The sequence below is a fragment of the Gopherus flavomarginatus genome, chromosome 9 (genome assembly GCF_025201925.1).
Source record: "Gopherus flavomarginatus isolate rGopFla2 chromosome 9, rGopFla2.mat.asm, whole genome shotgun sequence".
NCBI lineage: Eukaryota > Metazoa > Chordata > Testudines > Testudinidae > Gopherus > Gopherus flavomarginatus.
Window position 1 is genome coordinate 39,973,060 of NC_066625.1, and position 26,753 is coordinate 39,999,812.

At 50.0% G+C, this 26,753-nt stretch overlaps 1 protein-coding gene across 1 annotated transcript in view; it reads right to left on the reverse strand.

Moving 5' to 3' along the window:
* Positions 1-619: 619 nt before the first annotated feature.
* The window catches only part of CCDC33 (coiled-coil domain containing 33), a 334,851-nt gene continuing 308,717 nt past the window's right edge, over positions 620-26,753 (reverse strand). The window contains exons 14-23 of the mRNA XM_050968177.1: positions 23,213-23,349; positions 21,442-21,475; positions 10,980-11,178; positions 10,469-10,557; positions 9,507-9,638; positions 6,284-6,356; positions 5,667-5,788; positions 3,042-3,128; positions 1,957-2,073; positions 620-1,094 (exon numbers count right to left, since the gene is read on the reverse strand). Coding sequence (XP_050824134.1) covers positions 1,005-1,094; positions 1,957-2,073; positions 3,042-3,128; positions 5,667-5,788; positions 6,284-6,356; positions 9,507-9,638; positions 10,469-10,557; positions 10,980-11,178; positions 21,442-21,475; positions 23,213-23,349 — 1,080 coding nt within the window. The 3' untranslated portion in view covers positions 620-1,004. The remainder of the gene's footprint in view (positions 1,095-1,956; positions 2,074-3,041; positions 3,129-5,666; positions 5,789-6,283; positions 6,357-9,506; positions 9,639-10,468; positions 10,558-10,979; positions 11,179-21,441; positions 21,476-23,212; positions 23,350-26,753) is intronic.

Here is a 26,753-nt window from a genome sequence, read left to right on the forward strand (position 1 = left end):
TACAATAAACTCAACACCAGCTGTCATCTAACTGTCCTTGGAACACTGCAGAAGTGATCATCCAAGGGACCAGCAAAAAATCAGCTGCTGAAAACATGCTGAAAGTCAAGCTAAACTGCCTTGGAACCCTCGGGGAGAGATACGTACAGATGGTCATTAAGATGAGGAGGAGATAGGATTGGGTGGGTGGAGGTGACCTATTGGAGCAGGGACTTATATGCTAATGTCCCGGACCAGATTCAAAGTCCCCAAACCCCAGTGCCTTGTGATAGAACCCACAGTTAGAGCTTCTCCAAGCTTTGATCTGGGCTTCACAGACTGGATCCTATCACTTGGCCAAGCATATCCCTGAGCTCTGACTGACATAGGTATTTCTCATGGCCATCCAGTCTGCAGTAACAGCACTTGGGGGTTGAGCAGCAAGTATTTAATAAAGATCTCCAGTAGACCCCCTAGGAGAGCTCTGTTTCGGGGGGAGAAGGGGAGACCATAGAGAACATTCACTGTCTTTCCCCAGCACTGCCAATAAGTCCATCTTGCAGAAGGTGCTAGGGCAGAGGATCAAGCGTTTGGTGCCTCTTGATATGTGTTGTGGAATCTGGTGAAGTTTTCTGTGTGGGAGAAGAGCATGAACATCAGGGGATATTCCTGGAATCTTAATCTATCTGTCTCCCACTTCCTTTCAGCCCTTACTCTGTGCTGGCAGAGTCCTTTTTGTCCAGTGCCTCAATCTCGTAGTTCCCAGTGTGTGCTCTGTGGGCTACCCCTGACGCTACCAGGTTCTGTGACTGGTGCTCTACTGCTCCCTCCTCCCAAAGCTTTAATAAGGAGATTCTGGGCTGGACCCTGTGTGCCGTTCAGTAATATGCTATGCTGAAAACCCCATGTCTGTGGTCCAGAGCAGGCCGTGGTGGATGACTGTTCACCCAGCTGAACGGGCAGGGGCAAGTTATACTCAGTCTTACCCCAATCAACAAATGCAGCCACCCTACAAGATTGGGAAGTCACAAGTCTGACAACAGCCCCCCTGTGATATGGGGAGAAGTCAAAGGGCTTAGGTGAAGTGGGCCCTGGCCAGCCAGGAGTGATGGAGCCTAAGAGAGAGAGAGAGAGAGTGTGTGTGTAGGCTAAAAGAGACTGCTGCAGTCCAGAGAGCACATGGACGGGTCAGATAACGGAGAGTAGCCCTGTCCCAACCCTACACACTACAGGGACACAGGTGATTCAGAAATTTGTTGTGCCCAGCTGTTCAGGCACCAAAATTTAGACCAATGAGCTGCCTCTGTGGTGCAGATGGGTGGAGTCAACCCAACAGTCCTTCTCCCAGCAGCGGACTGGCTGGCTATGAGGCTCCACTCTCTTTCCTGCTCTTCTTCCACCTTGGCTTGCTCTGTCTGGTTCTCCCCTTCTGGGAGTGTGTGGAAGGGGTGTGATACTGAGCTAGTGTAACCCACACACCTCCTGGGTGTGGTGTTCTGTCCAATCTAGTGGCATTGAGAACACTTAGAGGAAGATATAAAATGAATCTGCTCTACAGCCTTCACTAAGAGCCAGCTGGCTTTTAGCTCACGCGGTAGAGACTCATACACTAAGCTCTAGAGGTCTCTGGTTCAATCTCACGTGCCAACGATTGAGGTCTGTTGACATTATACTAGCACAAACCAAAGAGACTTTCAGCCTGGATATGCTTGTGGGGAGGGGAGGTTCTTGAGCAACTTCTGTGCCCTAGACAGAGTGCTGAGCCCTTACATGGTCCCCTGTCCCGGCCATCAATCTTTGGCTAAGGAAAACTAGTGGACAATTTTAGAGACCAGTAACGTGGTTCCTACACCAGCCAGATGTACAGTGGCCATGGCAGGACGGTGAGCAGCTGAGTAGCTGAGTATGGGAGGAATTGGATTGTAGCTGGGTGAGCCCAGCTTGTGGGTTGCCCGGCACAGCAGGCATGTCACTGACCAATGAGAAATCATGCAGGATGGTGCTGGATGACCGCCCAAAGCCGTGCTCTTGCTCCAGGAGCCGGATGCTGAGGTCCTGCTTCTCCCGCCCCCATTTCCTCGCAGACTCCTCCAGCTGTGAGGGAGAGAACAGATACTCAGTGCACTATGGCAGTGTTGCCCTGCCTGCCCTCTCGCCCTGGGTTTGCTCTTGCACTGTACCACCACTCTGCTCACTGACACATGGGAAACTGACTAGTGCAGCTCATATTGCTCACCTGTGGGCTCCCCATCTAAGCCACACATCCCCCAGCTGGTAGCCTCCCATAACCTATACCCTGACATACACAGCAAAGCACTGCTGGAATTAGGAGTAGCTTGGAGAATATGAAACATGGCACCTGGGCAACTGGGTTTTTGAGGTCACTTCCAGGGGGGTTCCCGTGAGGCCCATTCCTCCTTGTTAGTGCTGATTTGGGGACCTGCTAGACCTATGGCTGCAGCCTTCCTCAGGGGCTTATTTGTGGGAAAGCCTGTGAAAATGCTCAATGGCAGGGCGGCTGTGGGGAAAGGGAGCTTTTGGGTACATCTGCTTTGAGGCCTTGGTGCTGCATTTCTGAGCTCTCCATGGGCTGGGCGTAGGTTATCTCAGAAATGGATGCCTCTCTGGCCATGTTATGCTCCTGAGAGATGATGAGACTCAAGGAGAAAACTGGGATGAGATTGATCTTTTCAGGGGCCAGTGCTTCACTGTGGAACTCCTGTCCACAAGAGTTACAATTGACCAGCAACTGATCGCCTTCCAGGCCAATCTCAAGAGTCAGATCTTCACCAGCCAATAAACCATAATAAGTCCTACCCTCCTCTGGGAAAGGAGCAGAGATGAGACAATGCTTTGTCTGCATCTAGCCTCTAATCCACCTGTGATCATGTATATAGAAACCTTGAAGGAAACACCAGTTTCTGGGGGCACACCAAAGGGTGAGTCAGTGCTCAGGGTTGTCGGAGTTCATTCTCATTCATGCCACAGGACCAGACAATGGGTGGAGATTGGTATGGGCTGTGTACTAGGGGAATGACCTGTGAGAAAGGGCATGAAATTACCTGGCTTTCCAGGACACGAATGTGACCTTGCGCCTTCTCCACCTTGGCCAGCAAAGACAGCTTCTCTGAGTTGGTGGAGAACATGTCCTGCAAACAGATAATGCAGCTAGCAAGTGAGATTTAGAGACTCTAGCCTTCCATCTCCTTCCCATCATGACACAGGCTGCCAGTGACCTTCTTTTCCCCATCATTCCATGGAATCCATATAATGGGAGTTCTGATGTGGGGTTGGGGTGGGGGCAGAAAAGCCAGTGAGAAAGGTACTGGCAAGGCCTTGGATCTGTGGAGCTGTGGTGAAGGTAGCTTTTCAAATACAATATAATATTGCATTGCAGTAGTGGCTGGAGGCTCCAATCAGAGGTCAAGGCCCCATTGTGCCAGGCGCTGTACAAACCTGTCTGCAGGAACAGTCCCTATCCCAAAGCATTTACAACCTGATTGTGACACTGCACCCCCATAATCTTCATAGTGATATTATGATATGACTATAACATAATTATGATGCAGTTTGTACAAAAAGTCATATGAGATGTCATTGGAAAAGTTATGATTGGCTGAATATGATTATCCTATTTGTATGCATATACCATTTTTGTATCTAAAGTTATGAATATTGACTATGTATCTGTATTTCAAATGTAGTTATACCTGGGTAAGGCCCACTAGACAAGTTGGAAAGGGCCTACTCAGGGCAATGAGCCATTAGAGAGAACAATAGGCCTTAGGAGAAGCTTATCTCCCACCTTGTGAGCCTTCCTGAGAACTGCACAGACAGCCTGAGAGTGATGGCTGCTGTGATTCTACAAGGACATGTGACCAGGCCACATAAGGCTGGACTCCATCTTGCAATTCCCCTGACTCCCCAGAATCAGGCCCCGCGCCTCAGGTGCCTTTTTTATTTTTTTTTTTTACTCACCTGGTGGCGGGGGGGGGAGTGGATCCGCTCCGGGTCTTCGGCAGCATTTCAGCGGCGGGGGGTCCTTCAGTGCCGTGGAAAACCCGGAGCGGACCACCCACCGCTGAAGTGCCGCTGAAACCCCGGAACGTCACCAGGTATTCGAATTGGGCCCTGCCGTTCATAAAGCCGGCCCTGATGTCAGTATTTTCCCCCAGAATGGTCTGGGAACCAAACTTTGGAACAAAGGGTTCCCGCTATATGCAAAAGCTATATAAGGCAGGGAGTGAAATCATTGGGGTGGGATTCTTCACTCCCCACACAAGAAAATGCCTGGAAACACCTGAGGAACAAAGACTGAACTGGGGGAAGTGCTGGACTCAGGCTAAAGGGATTTCTAGCCTGTGTATGAAGACCTGAGAAAGCCAAGTTGTAAAGCTAATGCAGATTGTGCCTTAAGAATCTGTAGCCTGCCTGTACCATCAATTTGGATGAGAATCTGCTATTCATATCCAATCTATTTAGTATATTAAGCTTATTTTTCATTTTTGTTTATTTACTAGGTGACCTGCCTTGATTTCTTTGCTATCTCTTATAATCATGTAAAATCTAGCTTTTGTACATAATACATTTATTTTGTTTTAATCTAAACCAGTGAGCTTTGACTGGAGTGCTTGGGGAAAATCTCTGCTTGGTTACCACAAGTATGCATTGTTCTCTTCACATTGAGGGAGAGGAGGACTGGGTGTTAAACCCATACACTGGACAGATTTCACCAGGGTAGGACAATTCAGCTCTGGGATTCCAGGCTGAGAAGCTGGTGGTTAGAGAGCCTGCGTGTAACTGCAGCTGGATGTGTCCCTACCTAAATTCTCTCCAAGCTGTGAGGTGACTCCTCTGGCCCCAACCCAGCTCAGCCCCAGATCTATCAAAGCAGGGGAAGAGGTCCCCCTTCCCTGGCTCCAACCCAGCCCCAGCCTGGACCTGCTGTGGCTGGGGGAGAGGCAGGTCCAGCCCTGGAGCTGCCGTGGTGGGCAGAGGTGACCCTCCCCCCGCAGCCTAGGTGCTGCTGCTGCAGGGAGAGAGAGCTGGGGGGAGTCCTCTCTCCCTGCTGTAGCCCCAGGCAGTCTGAACCCAAAACCCCTCATCCCTGGACCCACCCCAGAGCCTGCACTCCCAGCCAGAGTCTTCATCCCCCCGTGCCCCAATCCTTTGCCCCTGCCCCGAGCCCTTCATCCCCGGCCCCATCCCAGAGTCCGCACCCCCAGCCGCCCCACAGACCCCAACCCTCTGCCCCAGCCCTAAGCCCCCTCCCACATGTCGAACCTCTCGACCCCCCGCCACATGAATTTTGTTATGTGCACCAATATGGAGGTGATGTGTCACACATCACCTCCATATTGGTGCATATAACAAAATTAATTCTGCACATGCGTGGGCGAAATTGGAGGGAACACTGGTCCGACTCCCAACATGTATGAATGCTGGTGAATGTGCAGGTTGGAGGGTTTTGCAGCTTCTCACAGCAGAACAGTGTGAGAGGGAGCTGAGACTGGCGGGTCAGGAGGCTCAGTGGTACCCCAGTTCCAAATGGGCACCCTGGGGGAAACCCATCACACTGATAAAGCAACCAAACTGCCAGCCACACTGTCCTGCACATGAAGTGAATCACTCCCACTGGCTAACAGGGGATCCTCCCCATGGTATGGCCCCAAGCCAACCCATCTCACCGGCAAGGCTTGCTGCTGCAGGATGATGGGGGAAGAGCGGTAGTGGGTTCTGCTCAGCTCCTCCCGCAGTCGCATGTTCTCAGCTAGCAGGGTGGAGTAGAACTCCTTGGAGAAGCTATCAGCTGGGGGAGAAGAGCAGAGAAGCTGTTCAGACCTCTGCTTTCCTCCATACCCTCCAGCACTTTCACTACCCACCCCCTTCCAGTGAGAGGCCAGGTCATTTCACCTCTCCTTTGCCCCTGCCAGCCTACTATAGTGGAATCAGAACCTGTCTGTGAAAGGGAGCACCCTGGGTACAGGAAGGAGTGGAGGGCTTTAGGCTTCCCTGACTGGGGGCTCTGCCAGATGTCACGTGGAGTAGCAACTCACTCCACAAGTAGCCCCGTTGGTTGGTGCTGCCCAACATGAGTAAGGGAGGGGGCAGGGTATGGCCCTGAATGATAAGCCTCTCTGCTGGGTCCCTATCAGCTTCTCCCACCTGCCTCCCATGTGGCCAGTTGAGCTGTAACTTGAGCCACTCCCTCCCCTCCTGCATCACTCAGGAACTACTTGGCTCCCAATAAATCAGGGCCCAGCCTAGCCCCCTGGCTCTCACAGAGAGAGACGGGGGCATTTACCCAACAGTTGCTCACAGGTCCTAGCAGTCTCTGGCACCTTCTCCTCCAGCATGCGCTCCATCTTCTCAATCACCTTTGGAAGGCAGAAATTCAGTGGAGAAGGGAGCTCCCATCATGACCCCTGAAGGTCCACATAACCCTTACAGCAATAGGCTGCCGCAGAGAGTTGAGGCCTTGGCTAGATTAGATTTGGGGCATGTCGTTACCACATGGTCACTAACAGGGTCTAAATGCCTAGTCTGCAGAAGGTATGTTGCCTTTAACTCATGTTAAACAGGCTGAGCTGAAGCCCAGAGGGTACCCTAGGTTAGCACATTAAAGGCAGTGTGGCCTTAGCAACACTAGGCTTTTAAAATGTGTGAGTCACACACGCTAACACCACAACCCTAGTCTGGACAAGGCCTAGCTCTGCAATGCTGTTGCTGGCCTTCTCTCCTGTTCAGCTTGCTCCACTGCTCCCCAGCTGGACGGGACTGTGTATGGGCCACAGACAATGGACCTCATGTCCTGTAAGGGTGTGTCTACACTGCACATGGGCAGGTCCACATTTAAAATGCTGCAGAGGCACAGAGCATCTCCCCTCAGCGTAGTTAATCCACTTTCCCGAGAGGTGGTAGTTATGTGGATGGGAAAAACTCTCCTATCAACATAGTGCTGTCTATGCCAGGAGTTAGGTCCGTCTAATTGGATCACTTAGGGCTGTGGATTTTTCACATCCCTGAGTGACTTAGTTATACCAGTGCATGTTTGTAGTGTAGACCTGGCCTCAGCTTTGAGCCCAACCCCTACTTCTGTCCATACACAATTTAGTCTAACTCAGGCAGGGCCGGTGCAAGGATGTTTCGCGCTCTAGGCAAAACTTCCACCTTGCGTGCCCCCCCTTCCCAGCACCCCTGCCCAGAGGCTCTCCCACTCTGCCCTGAGGCACCCCCCCCGTGGCAGCTCCCCACCCCCCCCACCCTCCGCCCTGAGGCACCCCCCGCGCCTCAGCTCACTTCTGCTCCGTGCATGACCACGAGCACCCTGAGCAGGCCGTGGCTGCTTCACTACTCCCACCTGCCACGCTTGCGGCACCTAAGCTGAATGGCGCTGCAAGCCTGGGAGAAGTGAAGCAGCCATGGCGTGCTCGGGGAGGAGGCGGGGCAGGGGTGAGCTGGGGTGGGGAGTTCCCCTGTGTGCCGCCCCCCCTTCCTTGCTGCAGGCGGCCCTCCCCGTGCTCCCCTGCCCCAGCTCTCTCCACCTAAATGCCGGCGGCAACCGGGGCGGCCGAAGATCTAGCCGTTGTGATCGCTGCTGAAGAAAATGGCGCCCCCCAAATCTCAGTCGCCTAAATGGTTGCACCAGCCGTGAACTCAGGTCACCAAGCACTGAGGAGTCACAGGACCCAGGATCTTGTTAGGGTGAGGATCAGAGCCTGAGTCCTGCTATGACTTGGGCCCAAATCCTGTCATTTTGCAATGTGAATGCAGCTCAAGCCACAGATCCAAGTCAGAGGATCTGTGTAGTACAGTATGGATGTGTTAGTATGGCTGAGACCTGGGTCTAGCAATTGTAAAGCCAGCTTTACAATGCAGTCTGCATGCTGAAGTGTGAGCTTGAAACACCAAGTCTACAAGCCTGGCCCCTTAGATCTGGTCTCATTGTGCAGTCCAGACAACTGTAAGAGATCAAGACCTACAGGAGTTGGGCAAAGGGACTGTTAGTCTGGGCAGGGAATGCAGTTCCAGAGCAAATCTGCAGTCCAGGGATATGGGGAATTGCTGCTACTCAGATCCCAGGATTCCCAAGGCTGTCCAGACTATAGGTTTTGAAAAGCTGAATGGCTGATCTGCAGAGCTAGCATTAATTACTGTCCCCACACTCCATACCAGGGACTCAGTGAAGGCATTTGCATCCCAAAGTTTTGGGCTGGGTGACCCACAGGACTTCAAGGTCCCATTCTCTGGTGCATGAGGGAGTTCACAGTGCTAAGCAGATGCTCTGCAGCTGCAGCTCCAGCTCCTGTTTCCATGCCAGGTTCCAACAAAAGAACCTGAAAAGCCAAACTCTTAATGTAGGATGTTGGCTCATTATGGTGCCATTGGTAGTAGCAATGTAGCCAATACCTGTTGTGTAACACAATGTGCACCTATGCCCTGCCACTGGGAAATGGGTGTGTCATGAATATAGGGGACGGGTAGCAACCTTTATGTGTGCAGTAGCATAAAATTCCTCCTTGGCAGCTATACTGGATTGCCTTACCTGTAAAGGGTTAAGCAGTTCAAATAACCTAGTTGGCACTTGACCAGAAGGACCAATGAGGACAGAAGATACTTTCAGATGGGGGTGGGGGTGGGAAGGAGTTGTTTGTTGCTCTCTTTTGTTGTTCCCTTTCGGGACAGAGGAAAAATACAGCAGGTTCACTATCTCCCCAAAACCATACCTGGAATAATCAAACTACGACCACAGAAACTGTAAGTGGGGCAAGGAAATGTGTGTTAGGTTATTTTTTGTTTTGGCTTGCAAATTTTCCTATGCTACAGAGGTAGTTTCATTCCTGTTTTTGTAACCCTGAAGCTGAGCCCAGAGGGGAGTCCTCTGTGTTTTAAATCTTTTTATTACCTTCCATCCTGATTTTGCAGGTGTGATTCTTTTACTTTTTTTTTTAAAAAAAGTTTGTACTCGTTCATGTGTTCTTTAGGCATTTCAGCTGTTATGTAGATAGTGTACCTGCTGGCTTTTTCCTCTATCTGGAGAGGGAACAACAAAAGAGAACAACAAACAAATCCTTCCCCCCATATTTGAAAGTATCTTCTTTCCTCATTGGTCCTTCTGTTCAGGTGCCAACAAGGTTATTTGAACTACTTAACCTTTTACAGGTAAGACAATCCAGTGCAGCTGCCAAGGAGGGATTTTATGCTACAGCATACACAAAGATTGCTACCCTTCCCCCTATATTCATAACAGGGTGACAAAGGGGGAGCAGATGGAGGCAGGAAGATCCCGCCCTGCTAGTGAGACTATGGGGCCCAGATTCTGTGGGCCTCGGTGATGCCGACAAACACAACATCAGGGCAGGTCCCTGGTGGCTTTGCTTTGGTGTGGCTTGTTGCAAGGTCTCCCTGTAGGGAGTGCACTATGAGCACAGGGCATGTTGTCCCAGCATGGAAGAGTAGCAAAGCCCTGTGGGATGCCCAGGTGGGTGCCCTCCCCTGCACTTCCCGTGCACCTGTGATCTCCTCACCCTCTCTTGCTGCCGTACAGTATCCTCCAGGGCTTTCATCTTGGTGATTTTCTCCTGGTACTTCCTCAGCACTGTCTGCTGTTGCTGATGGGCTCGTTGCAGCATCACCAGGTCCTTCTCCCGGTCATTCTTCTGGTGGGTGAGAGGGGAGGGAAACCATCAGATGCCTCGGGGAGTGAATCAGAATGCACAGGGGATTCTTTACTGAGGTGGATGGACACAGGCAGACCTGTGGTTCTCTCTGGCTCCCAAGCAGTGTCTGATCGGGCTGCGGAACCATGGCAGGGTGTGACCCGAACTGAGCTGCCAAAGCTACTGGAGTTCACCTGTTACTCCACTCTCCTCCCTTGGTCAATCAGGGTGGCTGCAGGGCTAGGAGAGGAAGGTAATCAGCAGAGAACTCAAACTACAGCCTGTCTCCAGGAACTTAGTGAGACTGTCCAGGGGTTTGGGAATATTTGCTTCTCCAGATGGCTCCCCAGCTCCAAGCTGCTTGCCCCCTGTGAGGGCCTCCTGGGCACCAGGCTGACCTCTCTGTGTCTGTGTTAATTTCCACCTGTAACCAGGAACATGCTTCTTCTAGCGTGTGGCTCTAAAGGGTGGTGGTCCCCTTTCTCCTTTGGAGGGGAAGACCCACAGCATGGGGCAGCAGAAGAAAGGCAGAAGATCTTGGCTGTGCAGCACAGCTGACTTTCACACTTAGCCTGGCCTCTTGCTCCACAGGCTAGGGCTGTGGAGCAACCTCTGATGTCCCATGTGCTAAGCCCCGTCAAACTCCCTTCTTGCATGCAGCCTTCTTCAGAGCTCTCCTCACTAGGGATAGACCAGATCCTTGTGCTTGCGCCCTGGGCATCATATCTGTTTGAATTAGACCCTGAGGCCTTCAGGACAGGAGCTGCATATGCTCACGGGTCCCTCTATGGAATAATGACCAAGCAGGCCAAAGCCATCGGCACAGTTACCCGGATCAGCTCATTCTGAAGCTGTTGCACCCGGTCCTTCATCCTGCTCATTTCCACTGTCCCAGCAGCCAGTTTGTGCTTGAGGGCCACTGCAAGAGACCACACAGCCCGGTCAGTGGCATGGGGGCATGTCTCAGGGATACAAGCAGCTTCCAGGACTCTCAAGGAATAGGAGGCACAGCTATGGGGCAGGTCTATTTGCCAAGGCCAAAAGTGCCCAATCAGAATGTTAGGCCCACAAATTCAGATACAAATTAAACTGAATGGTAAGGACTGAGGAGTATCGGCCAAGAGGGAGAGTCCCTGAGGAGAGGGCAGGGATGGGGATAACAGGGACTGGGGGGCACTTACACTGTGCCTACCTCTAGCCAAGGCTATTAACCTTTCACTTTCCCACTCCCTGTAATGCCACAGTCAGAGACATGCCCCACTCTTTCTCATGGCAGCTTCCTCCCTCCTTCGCTCCCCACTGGGCCATGCAGAGATGGGGGGTGGGAGGCGCATATCTTACCTATCCTGTCGACTATCTCCACCTTGGTCATGACATCCACGTCCACGTCGTTCAGCAGTGTGCGGCCCACTTCCTCGTGCATGCTCAGGTTGCGGCGCAGGGTGCTGTTCTCTGCCTCCAGGCTGGCAACATGCCTGCGCAGAGACAGGATATCATCCGCCATCTTCTTCATGGCCGTACGGTAATTATCTAGCTCCTGCTGGCCACAGGAGAGCACCTGTTACAGCTTGCACAACCTCAACTTAAAGACATATGCTTAGCCAGGTCCCTTTTTCTTCCTTCCACCCACCCACTACAATGACCAAGGTGCTGGCCAAATGCTCCTGCCACCTGGGACCAGACTGAGCAAGAGCCTAGGTGGGGATGGGTGAACTGCAAATGACATGGATGAGCTGCAGAAAGTTTCCCACCCAATATTTATAGGACACAATCACCATAGTTCCCAGGTGTTCAGGCATGCGCCATAATGTACTGAACTTATATAGCACTCTCCATCCATAAATCTCAAAGCACTTTAGGAGCCTGGGTAAATATTACTGACCTCATGTTACAGGTGGGGAAGAAGGGACAGGAAATGACTCACCAAAGGTCACTACGTTAGTGGCAGAGTTAAGACTACAGCCCAGATTTCTTGAGTCTTAGTCTCTGCCTTAACAACTAGACCACATTGTCCCTTGCTTATCTGAGATTCTTGGAAACCTTAAGCCGCTGTCACACTAGGTTTACATCACCTCCTGCTTCTGTTGAGGCTGGAAAGACCATGGGAACACTGTCTTGTGCTATTTCAGCAGTCGGGCTTCTGATCACAGGTGGAATGGGGAAGTTTTGAGGTGAAACTTCTGGTCTGTTCTTGTTTGGTTTCAGCAGCTCAGCTGGGTCAATTTTTCTTTCCTTGTTTTAAGTATTGTATCCATCTAGTGCTGGAGGTGAGGGGCGGTGAGGTGGGGATAGATTGAGAGCTCTAGGGACCTGAATCCTATCTCTTGTCCAACAAACTGACAAGCTTCTCCAACACAACAAGTGTGCCTCCATGCTGACCTTGAGGGATGACTTCTAGGATTGAGAGGCAAGATCACGGCCAATGACCTAGGCTGTCCCTGGCCTCTCTGCAGAGGCTGCCAACCAGAATGCCAGCTAGCATCAGCTATAACAACAGGCTTCTGATGTGGCACCTATCCACTAGGCCCTGGACTGAGGGCATCAAACCCATTTCACTCAGGGGCCACCAGTCAGCCAACTGCAGTTGAAAGAGTGACCCAGAGGCAATAGGCTCCATATCTCATTAGCAGAGCCCAGAGTCAAGTAGTCTTCTTCCCATCTCAACTTCATAAGATCTTCTCATTTCACATCATCCCTCAGATGGCCCCCATCTGCCCCCATCTATATACTCTCCCTTCCCATCTCAGGTGGCTTCCACCTTTCCCCATCTGCATCCTCTGTGGGGCCCCAGGCCTCCGGGGGGAGGAAGGGGCTGGCCCCAGGCCTCCATGGGGAGGGGGCGAGGCTGGCTTGGGGAACAGGGGGGAACTCACTGCACTTCCCACCACTGGTGAGTGCAGGCCCAGCCCTGTTGCACTCCTCAGGAGAGTGGGGGCAGGGCTTGGGCAGAGTAGGAGTGGGGCAAGAAGAGGCAGGGTGGGGCAGAAAAGGGGCAGGGGCTTTGGGGAAGGGGTGGAGTGGGGGTAGGGCTGGGGTAGAACAGGGGCAGGAAGAGGTGGGGCTGGGGCAGTGAAGGGGTGGGGCAGGAAGAGGTGGGGTGGGGCGGAGCAGGGGTGAGGGCTTTGGGGAAGGGGTGGAGTGGGGGTGGAGCAGGGCGGGAAGAGCCTGGGATTGGGCAGGGGCCATGGGGAAGAGGAGGAGCAGGGGCTGGAGCAGCACGCAGCTGCACAGTGCACCAGGAAATTTTTGGTGCCCTACGCAGCTGTGTACTTTGTGTATGGGTAAGGATGGCCCTGACTACCACCTTCCCCCAAGAGTATCCTCCCTTCCCATCCTGGGTGTCCACCACATGCCCCTATCCATATCCTCCTCCCTTCCCATCCATACAATAGCAGGTCCTAGTGGTCCCCTCATGGTGCATTCTGCACCCAAAACAATCATCACTGCTCTGTCTGTTAACTGACAAGGACTAAACAAGGAGCAGTTGACATAGGAGCTGCATTCCAAGATTTACCCACTACCCATCTTCACCCCTTTCAGAAGGGCCCCTATGCTCCCTCCATATGGCCTCTGGCAAACATTTCTGACACTCCAGGCCTTAGTTCATCTGTCCCACATTAACCACTGAGTAATGGAACCAGCCCTGAGAACATGTCAATTCTTTGACTCTGAGTCTTAAAGCTCTCATCATGGCAGCAGTGATGTTCTCAGGGTAGAATTCCTCACCTAGAAGGTTACTGAAGAGACCTTGGAACAAGAATTACCACCCAGCTGCATTGGGCAGCAGCACACCACGTGCTCCCTCCTGGCTTCAGTTCCACTTATCTCCACAACATCATTTGTCCTTCCTAGATCTAACTGTGCAGACCTAGGGAGAGGGCAGCAAATGGGATGAAACATCTCCCCAGCAATAGTGTAAATAGGACCAAATGGCACTTTGTAAATCAGCTGATAATTCCTATCCAACATCCAGAGTTCTGAACACAGCACATCGGTTATACCTGGTTTGTCAATATCACTCTCTCCTAACCAAGCCTGCTTGGGCTGCTGTGATGAGTCAGGAGATTTACCACCCTATTCAACACACCCTATAGATATGTTATGTTCTTATGATTTGCCTCCCCTCAAGTAAAAAGGTCACATGCCAAAATAAGCTGTGTTAAGGGATGTGCAGCTCTCTTAGGGGCCCTCTTTTAAGTATTTTCATGGGGAGAAGGTTTCTGATTTGCGCTTTCATTTAGCAGCCCAAAGCATAACGAGATCCTATGGCTGGAAGCTGAAGTTGGACAAATTCATAAGAACATAAGAAGGGCCATACCGGGTCAGACCAAAGGTCCATCTAGCCCAGTATCTGTCTACCGACAGTGGCCAATGCCAGGTGCCCCAGAGGGAGTTAACCTAACAGGCAATGATCAAGTGATCTCTCTCCTGCCATCCATCTCCATTCTCTGACAGAGAGAGGCTAGGGACACCATTCCTTACCCATCCTGGCTAACAGCCATTTATGGACTTAACCACCATGAATTTATCCAGTTCTCTTTTAAAAGCTGTTATAGTCTCAGCCTTCACAACCTCCTCAGGTAAAGAGTTCCACAAGTTGACTGTGCGCTGCGTGAAGAAGAACTTCCTTTTATTTGTTTTAAACTGCTGCCTATTAATTTCATTTGGTGACCCCTAGTTCTTGATGAGAAATCAGGTGCATTAAGAGTCATGAAACACTGGAACAATAGGCTGATGGATGTGGTGGACTGTCCACCACTTGAAGCCTGTAAATCCAGGTGAAGTGTCTCGAAAAGATGCATTCCAGCTCAAACACAGGTTATTGATGAAGCTTCCTGCGAATTTTTGAACTAGACTTTTTTTGTCAGAAAATGCCAATTCGTCAAAACAAGACCTTTTTGTGGAAATATAGCAGTTTGGATTAATTTTTCATTGGGATGGTGCCTCTGGTCTAGGATGGAATTTCTGGTCAAAATGAGGGTGGGAGTCATTCCAGACCAGCCAATAGCCCAGTGGCTATGGCAGTCAGCAGCATGTGGGTCAAGTCCCTATTCTACCTCATGCAGTGCAGGGATTTGATCCCAGCACTTTCCATCCCAGGGCTGCTACTTTCACACAGATCTCCATTTTGTTTCAATGCAGAATGAAAAAAAAAATTGCAAACCTTGAAATTTTTCATGCATCCTTGTTTTCCAGCCAGTTCTAGTTACGGGGTTTGGTGCCGGACTCACTGGGGTAAGTTCCCTGGTCTATGCTATTCAGGAAGTCAGAGGAGATGATCATAATAGCTCCTTCTGGCCTTAAAACTTATTAATAATACTTCTAAAGAGGTGTGTGTGAACATTACTATCACCATTTTAGAGGCAAAGAGACTGAGGCACCAAGGGATTAACCATGGCTTGCCAAGATCAATGGCAGAACTAGGGACAGCATCTAAAAAGCCTGACACCCAATCCATTGCTCTAACGCAGGGATAGGCAACCTATGGCACAGATGCCGAAGGAGGCACGCTAGCTGATTTTCAGTGGTACTCACGCTGCCCGGGTCCTGGCCACTGGTCTGGGAGGGCTCAGCATTTTAATTTAATTTTAAATAAAGCTTCTTTTACATTTTAAAAACCTTATTTACTTTACATACAACAGTAGTTTAGTTATATATTATAGACTTATAGAAAGAGACCTTCTCAAAATGTTAAAATGTATTACTGGCACATGAAACCTTAAATCAGAGTGAATAAATGAAGACTCGGCACACCACTTCTGAAAGGTTGCTGACCCCTGCTCTAACCACTAGACCACTTTGCTCTCCCCCCACGTCTGCCTGTCCTATGTTATAAGAATGAATTCCCTACACACCAATCCAACTAACAGTCAGTGAAGATCCTGAGAGAGGAATAAACCAATGGAAAGGGAGCAAGGAATCATTACAGCAAAATGTGGGCATGTAAACAGCCTGGATTTATTAACCCTCAATGCACTCTTTCCTGAGGGACTGGAGCTGAAGAGATCTCTCTCCCACTGGCATAACTCCAGCTAAGCCACTGGAGTTTCATACGGGCGAGAACAGCCTTTGGCTTGTTATGTTTCTCTAAGAAGAGTCCTGCTGAGTGCAGGGTCAGAGCAAGAATATTTTGCACCCTAGGCGAAACTTCCACCTCGCGCCGTCTCTCGTCCCAGAGCCCCCACCCTGAGGCACACCCCCCCCCACAGCAGCTCCCCCCCTCCGCCCTGAGGCGCCCCTCCTGTGGCAGCTCCCCACCCCCCACCCTCTACCCTGAGGGACCCCCCCCAACCCAGCTCACTCCTGTTCCGCACACGAGCATGAGCACTCCGAGCATGCCATCGCTGCTTCACTTCTCCCACCTCCCAGGCTTGCAGCGCCTAAGCTGATTGGTGCCGTAAGCCTAGGAGGCGGGAGAAGTGAAGCAGCTCACCCCTACTTCGCCTCCTCCCCGAGCACGCTGTCGCTGCTTCACTTCTCCTGCCTCCCAGGCTTGCGGCGCCAATCAGCTTAGGCGTCGCAAGCCTGGGAGGCGGGAGAAGTGAAGCAGCGATGGCGTGTTTGGGGAGGAGGCGGGGCAGAGGTGAGCTGGGGCAGGGAGCAGTTTCCCTGCGTGCCGCCCCCGCCCTACTTGCTGCAGGCAGCCCTCCCCGCGCTCCTCTGCCCCAGCTCCCTCCGCCTAAATGCTAGCGGCGAACGGGGTGGCCGAAGATCCAGCCACCGTGGTCACTGCTGAAGAAAATGCTGCCCCCCAAATCTTAGTGCCCTAGGCGACCGCCAAGGTCACCTAAATGGTTGCACCAGCCTTGGCTGAGTGACCACCTCTACTTCTCTCCCTGCAAGGTCCCCAGCCTGCTGTGCATGGAGGCACTCAGTAGAAGACAAACAGGGAGATGATAACGTTGCCATGGTTTGGAGTTAGCACCGAGGAGCAAGGGCACACTTCAGAGCCCTATCTCAGGAATGGATGAAACAAAAACAACAGCCAGCTGCATTAGCCAAGAGCAGCATGTGCTCTGGCCAAGGTTAGAGCTAGGGAGAGCACTGGCCAAGCGCCACTTTCACAGCACACAGAGCTGCAGGCTGCAGTGAGGCAGAGAGGTTGATTGCTGCCTGGCGTTCCAGATCTAACAGTGCTACCAAATATACAGAACATAGCTGCTGGGCCTCCCGGAGATCCAGCTAGGCCTAGGTACAGCACACTTCTGGGCTGTCAAGGCTCCCTGCTATGTACAGGTAGATCATACCTGATAAGCTGCCACACTTCGTTGACATGGTCTGATTCTTGGTCACCTCTCTGCTGATAAACGTGTCAGCTGCATTCAGGCAGATCACAATTGGCATGCTGTGTCCATGCATGCCCAGGGACAATGTACCTGATCTGCTGATGACCATACCTCAGCTGCGTAGCAGGTCTCTTATACATCCTCTTGGGAGACAACACTCACTCCCATATACAAAATATGACCCCAGACTTCAAGGAGCATTGGGTGACTGCCTTTCTGGCTGATGAGTGGTTTGAACTTGTGACCTAAGCAAGAGGCACCTCAGACTCCAGGCTAAATCTGCTGCTGCAGTACAAGTCAAGCAGCAGCTCACTGGCCCAAAGACACCTACATTTAGTCTCAGCTCAGTTCAGCTTTTCAGGCACAACTCTTGGCTCTTCTGCCACCCTTCAGGGAGGCATCACACGTGCTGCAGGGCACACAGGTTGTAGGAGAAAATGTAGCAGGAATAACAAGGAAATAAAGCAAATTTAGATCCTTTCAAACATCTGCCTAAGAGGCAACACTATTCTGAGCAGAACTCCAATAGAATGGGAGCTAACAGTGGGGTGATATGTACTCTGCACACTGGATGGCTTCTGACACTGCACACAGCAGTCACTTGTAAAAGGGCAGTATCGGCTAAGGGTTCCTACTTTAAGTAGAAGGAAAGACTGTAGCCACTCTGATGCTGCCATGCTAGGAACGTCTGGCAAATGCTGATTTGTCCCTTGAGCCCTGTGGATGTCTGGAGCTCTCATGATGGTTGAGGGGTGGCTGCTTGACCATGAGCCACCAGAAATGGGAAAACCCCTGGAGTAAGTTACAATGAGTGGACAATGAAGTTTGAGCTATGGCCAGTATATCCCATTGTCATGTACTCTCTTGTTCCATAGTGCACAAGCTTTCTATTCTTAACATCAATTCGGGCCAAAATCAGCTATATACTGGCAGTGCTAAAGGTCATGTAGCAAAATCTTTCTCTCTGAATGGGAGGGGTAAGATCTATCCCAGTGTAAACCAGGAGTAATTCCATTAAGAATCAGGCCCCAGAGGTGTCCATTTTCACAGAGAGCAGCCTCCTGAATCTCAGTTCTTTCTCTCATCCCCTGGCATGGCAACAGAAACACTGGTGGAGTGGTAAATAACCACAGGTGTTCATAGTTTCTAAGTCCATTAGGGACCACTGTGATGATCTAGTCGGCCCCGTATAAGAGAGATCAGAGAACTGCCCCAAAGTAATTTCTTCTGAACTAGATCATATCTTTAAAGAACTCATCCAATCTTAATAAGCTGTTCTGGTGGCTCATTACCCTCACTGTTAAAAATTTACACCTGATTTCCAGTCTGAATTTGTCTAGATTCAACTTCCAGCCAGGGATTGGTCAGTTATACAGATTAACCTGCATCACTTGGTAAGGGCTGCTCATTTGAACGCCACATGTTTTAACACAGCCAAATACAAAGTCATACTTCTAGAAACACAGATTGTAGATCACATTTAAAAGATAGGTGACTGTATCCTGGAAAGTGGTGACTCTGAAAAGCATTTGGGGGCATGGCAGACAGTCTACTGAACTTGAGCTCTCAGTGCAATGCTGTGGCTAAGAGGGCAAACATGATCCTTGGCAGTAGAAGCAGGGACATATCAAATAGTAATATGGAGCTGGAATTATCTCTGTGTATTGCATTAGTGAGCCTATTATTGGAGACTGTGTCCAGTTCTGGTGTCCACACTTCAAAAAGGATGTTGAAAAATTGGAAAGGGTTCAGAAGAGAGCTACAAGAAAGATTCAAGGTCTGGAAAACCTGCTATAGAATGAGAGCCTCAAGATCTCAATCTATTTAGTTTATCCAATAGAAGGTTAACAGATGACTTGAGCACAGTCTACCTCCATAGGGAATAGATTTCTGATAGTAGACAGCTTTTAACTTAGCAGAAAAAGACATAATGAGATCCAATGGTTGGAAGCTAAAGCAAGACAAATTCAGACTAAGGTGCACGTTTTTAACAGTGAGGGTAATTAACCATGTGGGGGATCCTCAGTTGCTTGCAGTCTTTAAAGCAAGACTGGATCTCTTTCTGAAAGAGATGCTATAGCTCCAACTGAAGTCATGGGTTTGATGCAGAAATTACTGCATGAAGTTATGTGGCCTGTGTTATGCAGGAAGTCAGAGTCAATTATCATAATGACTTTAAAATCTATAAATCTATAACCTTGGCAGGCCATTGTATTTGCTCCAGTTAAATAGTTTGTGGCACTGATGGAATCAGGTGAGGAAACAAAATGTTGTGCCAGACATACAAGCAGCTGCCTTTACAGGAGAAAGCAGTCACATCTGATTTGAAAGTGGGTCAGCCCTTCCAACAGCTGCCACAACTGTATTGCTCGGGGCCTTGGGCAGAGACAGCCATTACAGAGCTGTCTGTGTGCCAGCACTGCTGATGTCGGCAGCTCTCAGCCTTGGTGCTGGCCTTCGGGAGAGTTGTGCATAGCTCAGAGCCTTGAGAAGGCCTGTTTATTTTTAAACAGGGGAGACTATCAGCTGGAAATTGCACAAGTCCCATTTCTCCACTTCAGTGGGGCACCGGCCTTGCCAGTGTGCGTCATGCACTGCGGCTGATTAGCACCCAGTCAGACAAATTAGCCACTCTGGGACCCATGTGCCAAAGGGGCCCCAATATTGCAACCCCCACCCTGCCACACATGCTGTCCTTCCAAGGCATCCCTTATTGGAAAGCCATACAGACTTTAATAGGGATGAAACCTATGAGGTCCTTATAAACATGATTCCCAAACCCTACAAAATTTAACATAGTGAGAGTGTTTTTACAAGGTTTTTAAACCATCTCCTGTTGGCAGCACAGATTTCCCTATTGCACCCAGTAGGATAGTTACACAATCAACAAGAGAGGACCTTCTGGCAGGGGCAGGGAGTACTCCATAGCATTCTGAACCCAAGAGAGGTGGCCCAAGAGCAGCACTGATGAGTTTCCTCCTTGGCTGGGAAGCTGGGTCAGGCCACCCTGTTGTTAAGGTCAACAATTTTGGTGGGGCCTGTAATTTCCCTTGGTCCTACATGAGCTCCCCATGCTGTGATGCTATGGAAGGAACCTGTCAGAGTCCTGAAGTGCTGGAGCGTGCTGCTGGCACGTGGCCATGTGAACTGTGCTGTCTGGGATGCTAGGTCAGCTGCCCCATGTGAAACCTTAACCCAGAAGAGTTCTGTGGTTAGATCGACAGGCATTCACAGAACGGGTTTGCTCTGCTATCTCCCCTCATTTTTGCTGACTGGCAATATGGTTCATTGGACTGAGCATGACACTAGAAGCCAGGAACCCCTAATCTCTGACCTGACTCTGGATAGGTTGCTCTATGTAACACAGACTTTGCTTGCTGATGGTCCATGGGAAATCCCAGCCTGGAGTTTGGTGCCACCTGGGACTAGCCTGTATCTAATTATCCCCTGCCCAATGTACTTTTGCTCATTGCAAGGAAATACAGAAACACATCCTGGTTACCTTTCTCTCTATGACTATTCCCTTTGCATGTTTGTATCTCACTCTCACACTCCAGCTGCCCCATTTTTTTCCCCAGAATTTTGTTTTGTGGGAAATTTCAATTCCTTTTTTTTTTGTACCACTATAAAAGGATTTTTTTCTTTTGAAATTGCAAAACAATTGAAACAAAATCAAATCTCTGCTCAAATCAAATCCCTTCATGATCAATTCTGCATGATGCTCTGGCACTTCCTATTCTTTTCTGTAGAGGGCAGCATTTCATTGCAAATACTAAGATGGCCAGTCTGCTGGGATGCCTCACTATTTGCTCTTGCTTCTCCTGCTCTCTGTAGGTTGCTGGTATCTAGAAGGAAGGCCCTGTGCATGTCACACACAGAGTTAGCTGCAGGTCTGATCCAAACCCTGTTAAAATCAATGGAAAGACCCTCACTGACTTCAGTGGGCTATGGATCAAGCCTTAAAGGAAAATCCAGGTCCTCACTGCACCTACACAATGACGCTGCCAAGCTATTTATCTGTATGTTATCAGTGGAATGGATCTTGTTCCCATGGCTATCCTGGGAAGTTACGACAAGCCACATACTTCATTTAGCCCTTCCTCCAACAGATGGGCTGCAGAGCAAGAGCACAGAATGGTGCTCTACAGCTGGATGAATCCTTGGGGGTTTGGTTTGCAGCTCACTCGAGAACATGAAAGTCAACAGCCATTGATTAACAACAGGCCTCCACCCTACCCGTGCAGTTTACTTCCCACCCACCTGGCACTGCTTAAGCCCAGCAGTCTCCACAGAATGTTACTCACATTGCCCACTGGGCCCCATGTTGTTCTCTCATTCATTTCCCTCCCTGCCACACATCCCACCCCCTTCCTGTCTGGCCAATGTTAGCTGTACTCTGCCAGACCTGGAGTGCCCAGTTTTACCCACATTTCTAGCCTGCTTCGTCCATTGCCCTCCCTGGTTCCTTACCATCTTGTCTCCTCTAGGAGTGAAAACGAGCAGTCCCATTTACTCACCTGATCCAGATGGAACCTGGTCACATCCTGGGTTCTGCAGAACAAAAAGCAAAGGGTCATGGATGGGAGCCAAGTAACCTGCAAGCCCATCAGGGGAAGAAATAACAAGTGAAGCCCCTTCCCTTTGTCCCTCCCTGTCTGAGGGAGGAAGAAGGTAGGTCTCAAGCCATTTTGGGCACCATCAAACCAAACCAACACTTCAAACTGCCTGGGAGTCAGTGCAGATCTTGGAGCACAGGGTGACATGCCCCTGCTCTGAGCCACTGCTAGTCTGGCAGGCAGCCAGTAGGCCACTGCACTAATCCAGGGCCTGATACATGCCTATCAGAGTCAATGACTGTTGATTTCAAGGGACCTTGGATCAGGTCCCAATTTGGACCTTACAGGGCCTGGATGACTGTGGAGATGTCCCTAGGTTCTTACCAAAGGTAGATGGGAAAAAAAACAACCTCTCAGCCACCACAGCTAACTGAGTATCCAGGAGAAGCCCCAAGTCACTAGTCAGTACAAGGAAAAACAGATGTATTCCCCATTAAGGCATGCCATTTCTTCTGGTGGTTTGCCCCAGTCTTCAGCTCTGTGCTGTCAAGGTCAGGCCTCAATCAGCTCGCTCCTGCCCAAGGTGCTGGGGAAGCCTGTGCCAACTGTATTGGGCAAGATGGAAACCCAATGCTGGAGGAGGGCTTTGAGAAGACAAGCAAGCTGGAGCAGGCAGGCTGAGGGTGCTGTGAGAGGGGGATTGGACCTTTTGCCTTACAGAGGATGTTGGGTCCTTAAATCCCACCTTTTTGTCTCTCCATATCCTCTAGCTCTTTCCCCTACCATGGACTAACCTGTCCAGCTCACCTCCTTCTGAACTAGGCCCTGCTGCTGAATGTCATGCTATGTCCCCACTTCAATGTGTTATGGGCAGACCTCTGTGGTGTGAAGTGACTCCTAATGCACTGTGCTGTCCCACCAGGCCAGCAGCTGGCCAGGCTGGTTCCAGCTCAGAAGTGGGCGGATTATGCCCAATGAGGAAGAGGAGGGGAGAGACTGAGCAGAATTGTGGAAGATTATGTTTGGAAGGAACCTCAGAAGGTCATCTAGTCCGACCCCCTGCTAAAAGCAGGGCCAATCCCCAGATAGATTTTTACCCCAGTTCCCTAAATGGCCCCCTCAAGGATAGAACTCACAACCCTAGGTTTAGCAGGCCAATGCTCAAACTACTGAGCTATCCCTCCCCTTGTCCCTGCTAGTAAGAGAATGACAGTCTGGCCCCTCCGCAGGCATGCTGCCAAAGGCAACCTGCCTGCCGCCTTCGCTGCGACCAGCAGAGTGCCCCCCATGGCTTGCCACCCCAGGCATGCACTTGGCGTGCTGGTGCCTGGAGCCACCCCTGTTGCCCACCACTCCCCACACTGTCGCTGGCTCCAGTCCAGACTGTCATTCTCTTACTAGCAGCGGCAAAATATTCACAAAAAGAAAGTGCTGGAGGTTAGGAGGGAACTTCTGATATGAGCAGGTTATTCTCTAGTTTCCCAAGGCAGAGGTCTCACACCTGCCTCTGAAGCCATGACAGAGACAGGATACTGGGCTAGATGGACCTTGGGGTTGGTTCAATCAGCCAATCCCTATGTTCCTTAAAATGCCACTAGCAATGGACTATCCGGATCACAATGGGAGGCAGGAAGAAGCAGCTGGTGCAGGAGGAACCAGGGGAGGTGGCTAAGGACACATCTACCAGAGACAAAGAGATTTCCAGCCCAAGCTGGAACACTGCTCCCCATACCTTCTGAGCATGTCCACATCATCCATATCACTGTCTGTTGGGGCGGCTGCCTGTTCATATAGGAGCATTTGCTTATCTGGCAGAATCTCAGCTACAGCCTCAGGGGACGGGAGGGAGATGTCATTATCTTGGTTAAGCTGCAAGAGGGAGTTTAGAAGGTCACCATGGATGGAGCAAAGCTTACAAAAAGTGGGGCCGGTGCCATGCAGAACACCTCGGATGAGGGAACTGGGGCCAGATCCTCAGCTGATGTAAATTGACATAGTTCTGCTGACTTCTGTGGAGTGATGCTGATTTCCAGATCTAGTCCCTAACACAGAAGCCAGCCTGATACCATATCAGAAGCTCTCCTATATCCTTCCTCTCCTTCTCTCTTTACTTAGGGCACTTGTCTGAAGAGATGCTCTGTGTTTCCTAAGAGTTCATCTGGTCTGGCTGTTTACTTGGTCCTGTTTGGTCTTTCCTATGCTTCATCTTTCAGAGGAGATGAACAGCACAGCCCAGGACCACTTGGGGTCACTGAAGATCACATAAGGCACTTTTGCGTTGGAATGAGGTTCTATGGAACAATTCCAGAGGGGTTAGTTACATTCAGTCTCTCTCAGGCCTCCAGATGTTTCAGCCTAATCACTAATTCTCAGGCAGCCTTGACGTTTCAGTGCAAATTTGGAGTATTTGCCAGGATGGTCAGTATTGTGGTAAAAGCACTGGACTGGGCTCAGGACCTTGGGCATCTCATGTCCGCTCTCTGTGCCTAAGGTCCAGACAGGGCCATCCCTAGAGGGGTGCGGGGCCTGGGACAAATCAGCCTCCCGGCTAATCTCCGTGCCCTCCGCCCGCCCAGCACGCGCACCCAGCTGCCGCTCACCTCCTCACCCTGATTTGCTCTACCCAAGGGATGACTGTGGGTCCAGCTATAGAGCAAGGGTTCTAGCTCCCCCTGCACTGTGAGGGACTCAGCTACTAGAGTGATGGGGCCACCTAAGAACTGAGAGAAACTGTTTCACCCACTTGTTAATGTAGTGGGTATGTTTGGTGAACACACATGAATCTGTACGATTGAAATATGACCATTAATATGATTAATATATATATAGACAATTGAAACAAATCTTGTACAAAGTATGCCATATAAGGTATCAATGGAAAAGTTACAGTCTATCAAATACAATTATCCTGTTTATATGCATGCATCCTCTTTGTATCTAAAGTTATAAATATTGATTATGTACCAGTATTTCATGTGTTTGCTTCTGGCGTAACACCCACAAGGTAGTTTACATTCAGTCTAGCCAGCACATCACACATGGACCATTCAAGTGACGGCTCATTAAAGGACAAAATGGGTCGTAGAAGAAGCTTGTCCCTGCCCAGTGAGTTGTGGATGCTTTAGCCAAAATATGGGTAATGGCTGCTCCTATGAGTCATCAAAGAATGCAAGGGCATGTGACCCTGGACTCCATCTTGTGCCAGTACTTTTCCACAAACTAAGACTGAGAGCAGGCCCTCCACCTGGGAGAAAATATAAAGGACTCTGGAAGCATCTCCATTTTGTCTCTTTTCTGCTCTGATCTCTGGACTATAGACTTACACTAAAAGGAGTGTTCCAGTCAATGAACTGAGGACTTTACAAGCCAGCACTTTATTCCATCACTGCTTCAAACCTGATTTAAGAACTCTGCAAAGGATTACATGTATTTGATTTCCTTAACCATTTTAACTCTCTCCTGTTTCTTTTCTCTTATAAATAAATCTTTATATATTAGATACTAAAGGATTGGCAACAGAGTGATTATTAGGTAAGATCTGAGCTATATATTGACCTGGCTGTGTGGCTGATCTCTTGGGATTAGAAGGACCCTTTGTCTCATGAAATTGGTTTTCAATAAACATTCATCCTTAGAGGTTTTTAAGGCCCAGCTTGACAAAGCCCTCGCTGGGATGATTTAGTTGGGGTTGGTCCTCCTTTGAGCAGGGATTGGACTAGATGATCTCCTGAAGTCCCTTCCAACCCTGATATTCTATGATTCATCATAAAGTCTAGTGTCTGGGTGGTGAAATGAGTGCTGGAATGCCTAAGGAGACTGCATTTCTGACTTCTAGTTAACCAATGTGGTAAGACAGAAGTTTACTTTTGTTTCAGGGTTGGTATATCTAATAATAGAATAATCACTAATTTGGGGTAAGTCTGCCCTATTTCTCAGCAGTTTGTCCTGAAACTTGTATCCTCAGCTGTGACCCACTGAGGCATGGTGACAACACAGTCTTTTGCATCTGTTCACTTCATCAAAATGAAACTGTGCACAGTTTGCATCACATACCTCATGTAAATGAGTGATTTACATCTGACTTGTTGTTGCCTAATTATCAGGGACAAATCCTACTTCAGTAAACACCACACATTGCTGAACTAATCAAACAGAGGCAACACCGTGCAAACAAAGTTCTCTCCTGGCAATTTTTAAAGCATTGATTTTCTTAACTCAAGTGACAGAAATCCAGTGCAACCCCAAATATTGCTAATTCATTTTTCCCACGTTCTCCGTAATCCAAAGCAGGGCCATGTTTCCCAACTGCTAGTCATTAACTCTGAAAATATACCTGCTTTGCTGGAACCTCTGCTATCCACAATGATTTGCTCCCCACCACGACACTCTGGTGCCCATGGCCGTAAAAGCATATCGGTTATATCTGACACTGCATCTGATCATGTTGCATCACTTCTGGTGGAAAGATGTCTTGACACATGCAACGCTCACAAAAAACACATTCAGTGCTGCAGCATGGACAGCAGTCTACCCATGGCTGCAGAGTTCTGGCCAGGAGCCACAGAAGCACTGACACTACCTAGCACTAGTCAGCCTGAGAGCTAGAGAACAGAGAGGATCCCAGGGTCTGTTTGTGTCCAGCAGGCTCAGCAAACAATCCTCTTGCTCCTCATTACAGTTGAGCTCTGTCTCCTCGCAACTGTGAGAGGCCCTACAATGGCAGGAGCTAACTGCCCCCTTTGCTGGCAGCAAGGCTAAGTCTGAATGGGTCATGGGGATGAAGGTCTCCTGTTCTGAAATGGTCTCTCCAGATTAGGGCTGCTATGTGATTGCATGGCACTGAAGAGGTTAGTGCACACCGCCTGAGCTGTGTCTGTGCTGTTGCTAATGAGAAGAAGGCACTTCCAGAGCTGTCAGTCTGGCACCCTTTGCCAGCACTTAATTTAATGTGAGAGACAAAGAGAGATGGTTCATGGTCCCCTACCCCCATTTGCGGCCCTGGATACTCACGGTTGAGGAGAACGGCCTGTAGTACCAAGCCATCCACCACCTGTACCTGGCCCCTACGAGCTCATTCCAAGAAGTCTCCTCTAGGCTGCTGCTGCTGCTCCTGAAGAGACTCTGGGCTCCAGAGATAACTGGTGTCATCCTTCACTGGAAGGCCAGCCATCCATGATAACCAATTAGTTGCCAGGTGTCTGCCACTTCAAACAGCAACACCCACAGAACTATGCAAACTCCAGAACTGAAAGGCCAAACAGCCATCCCATTCT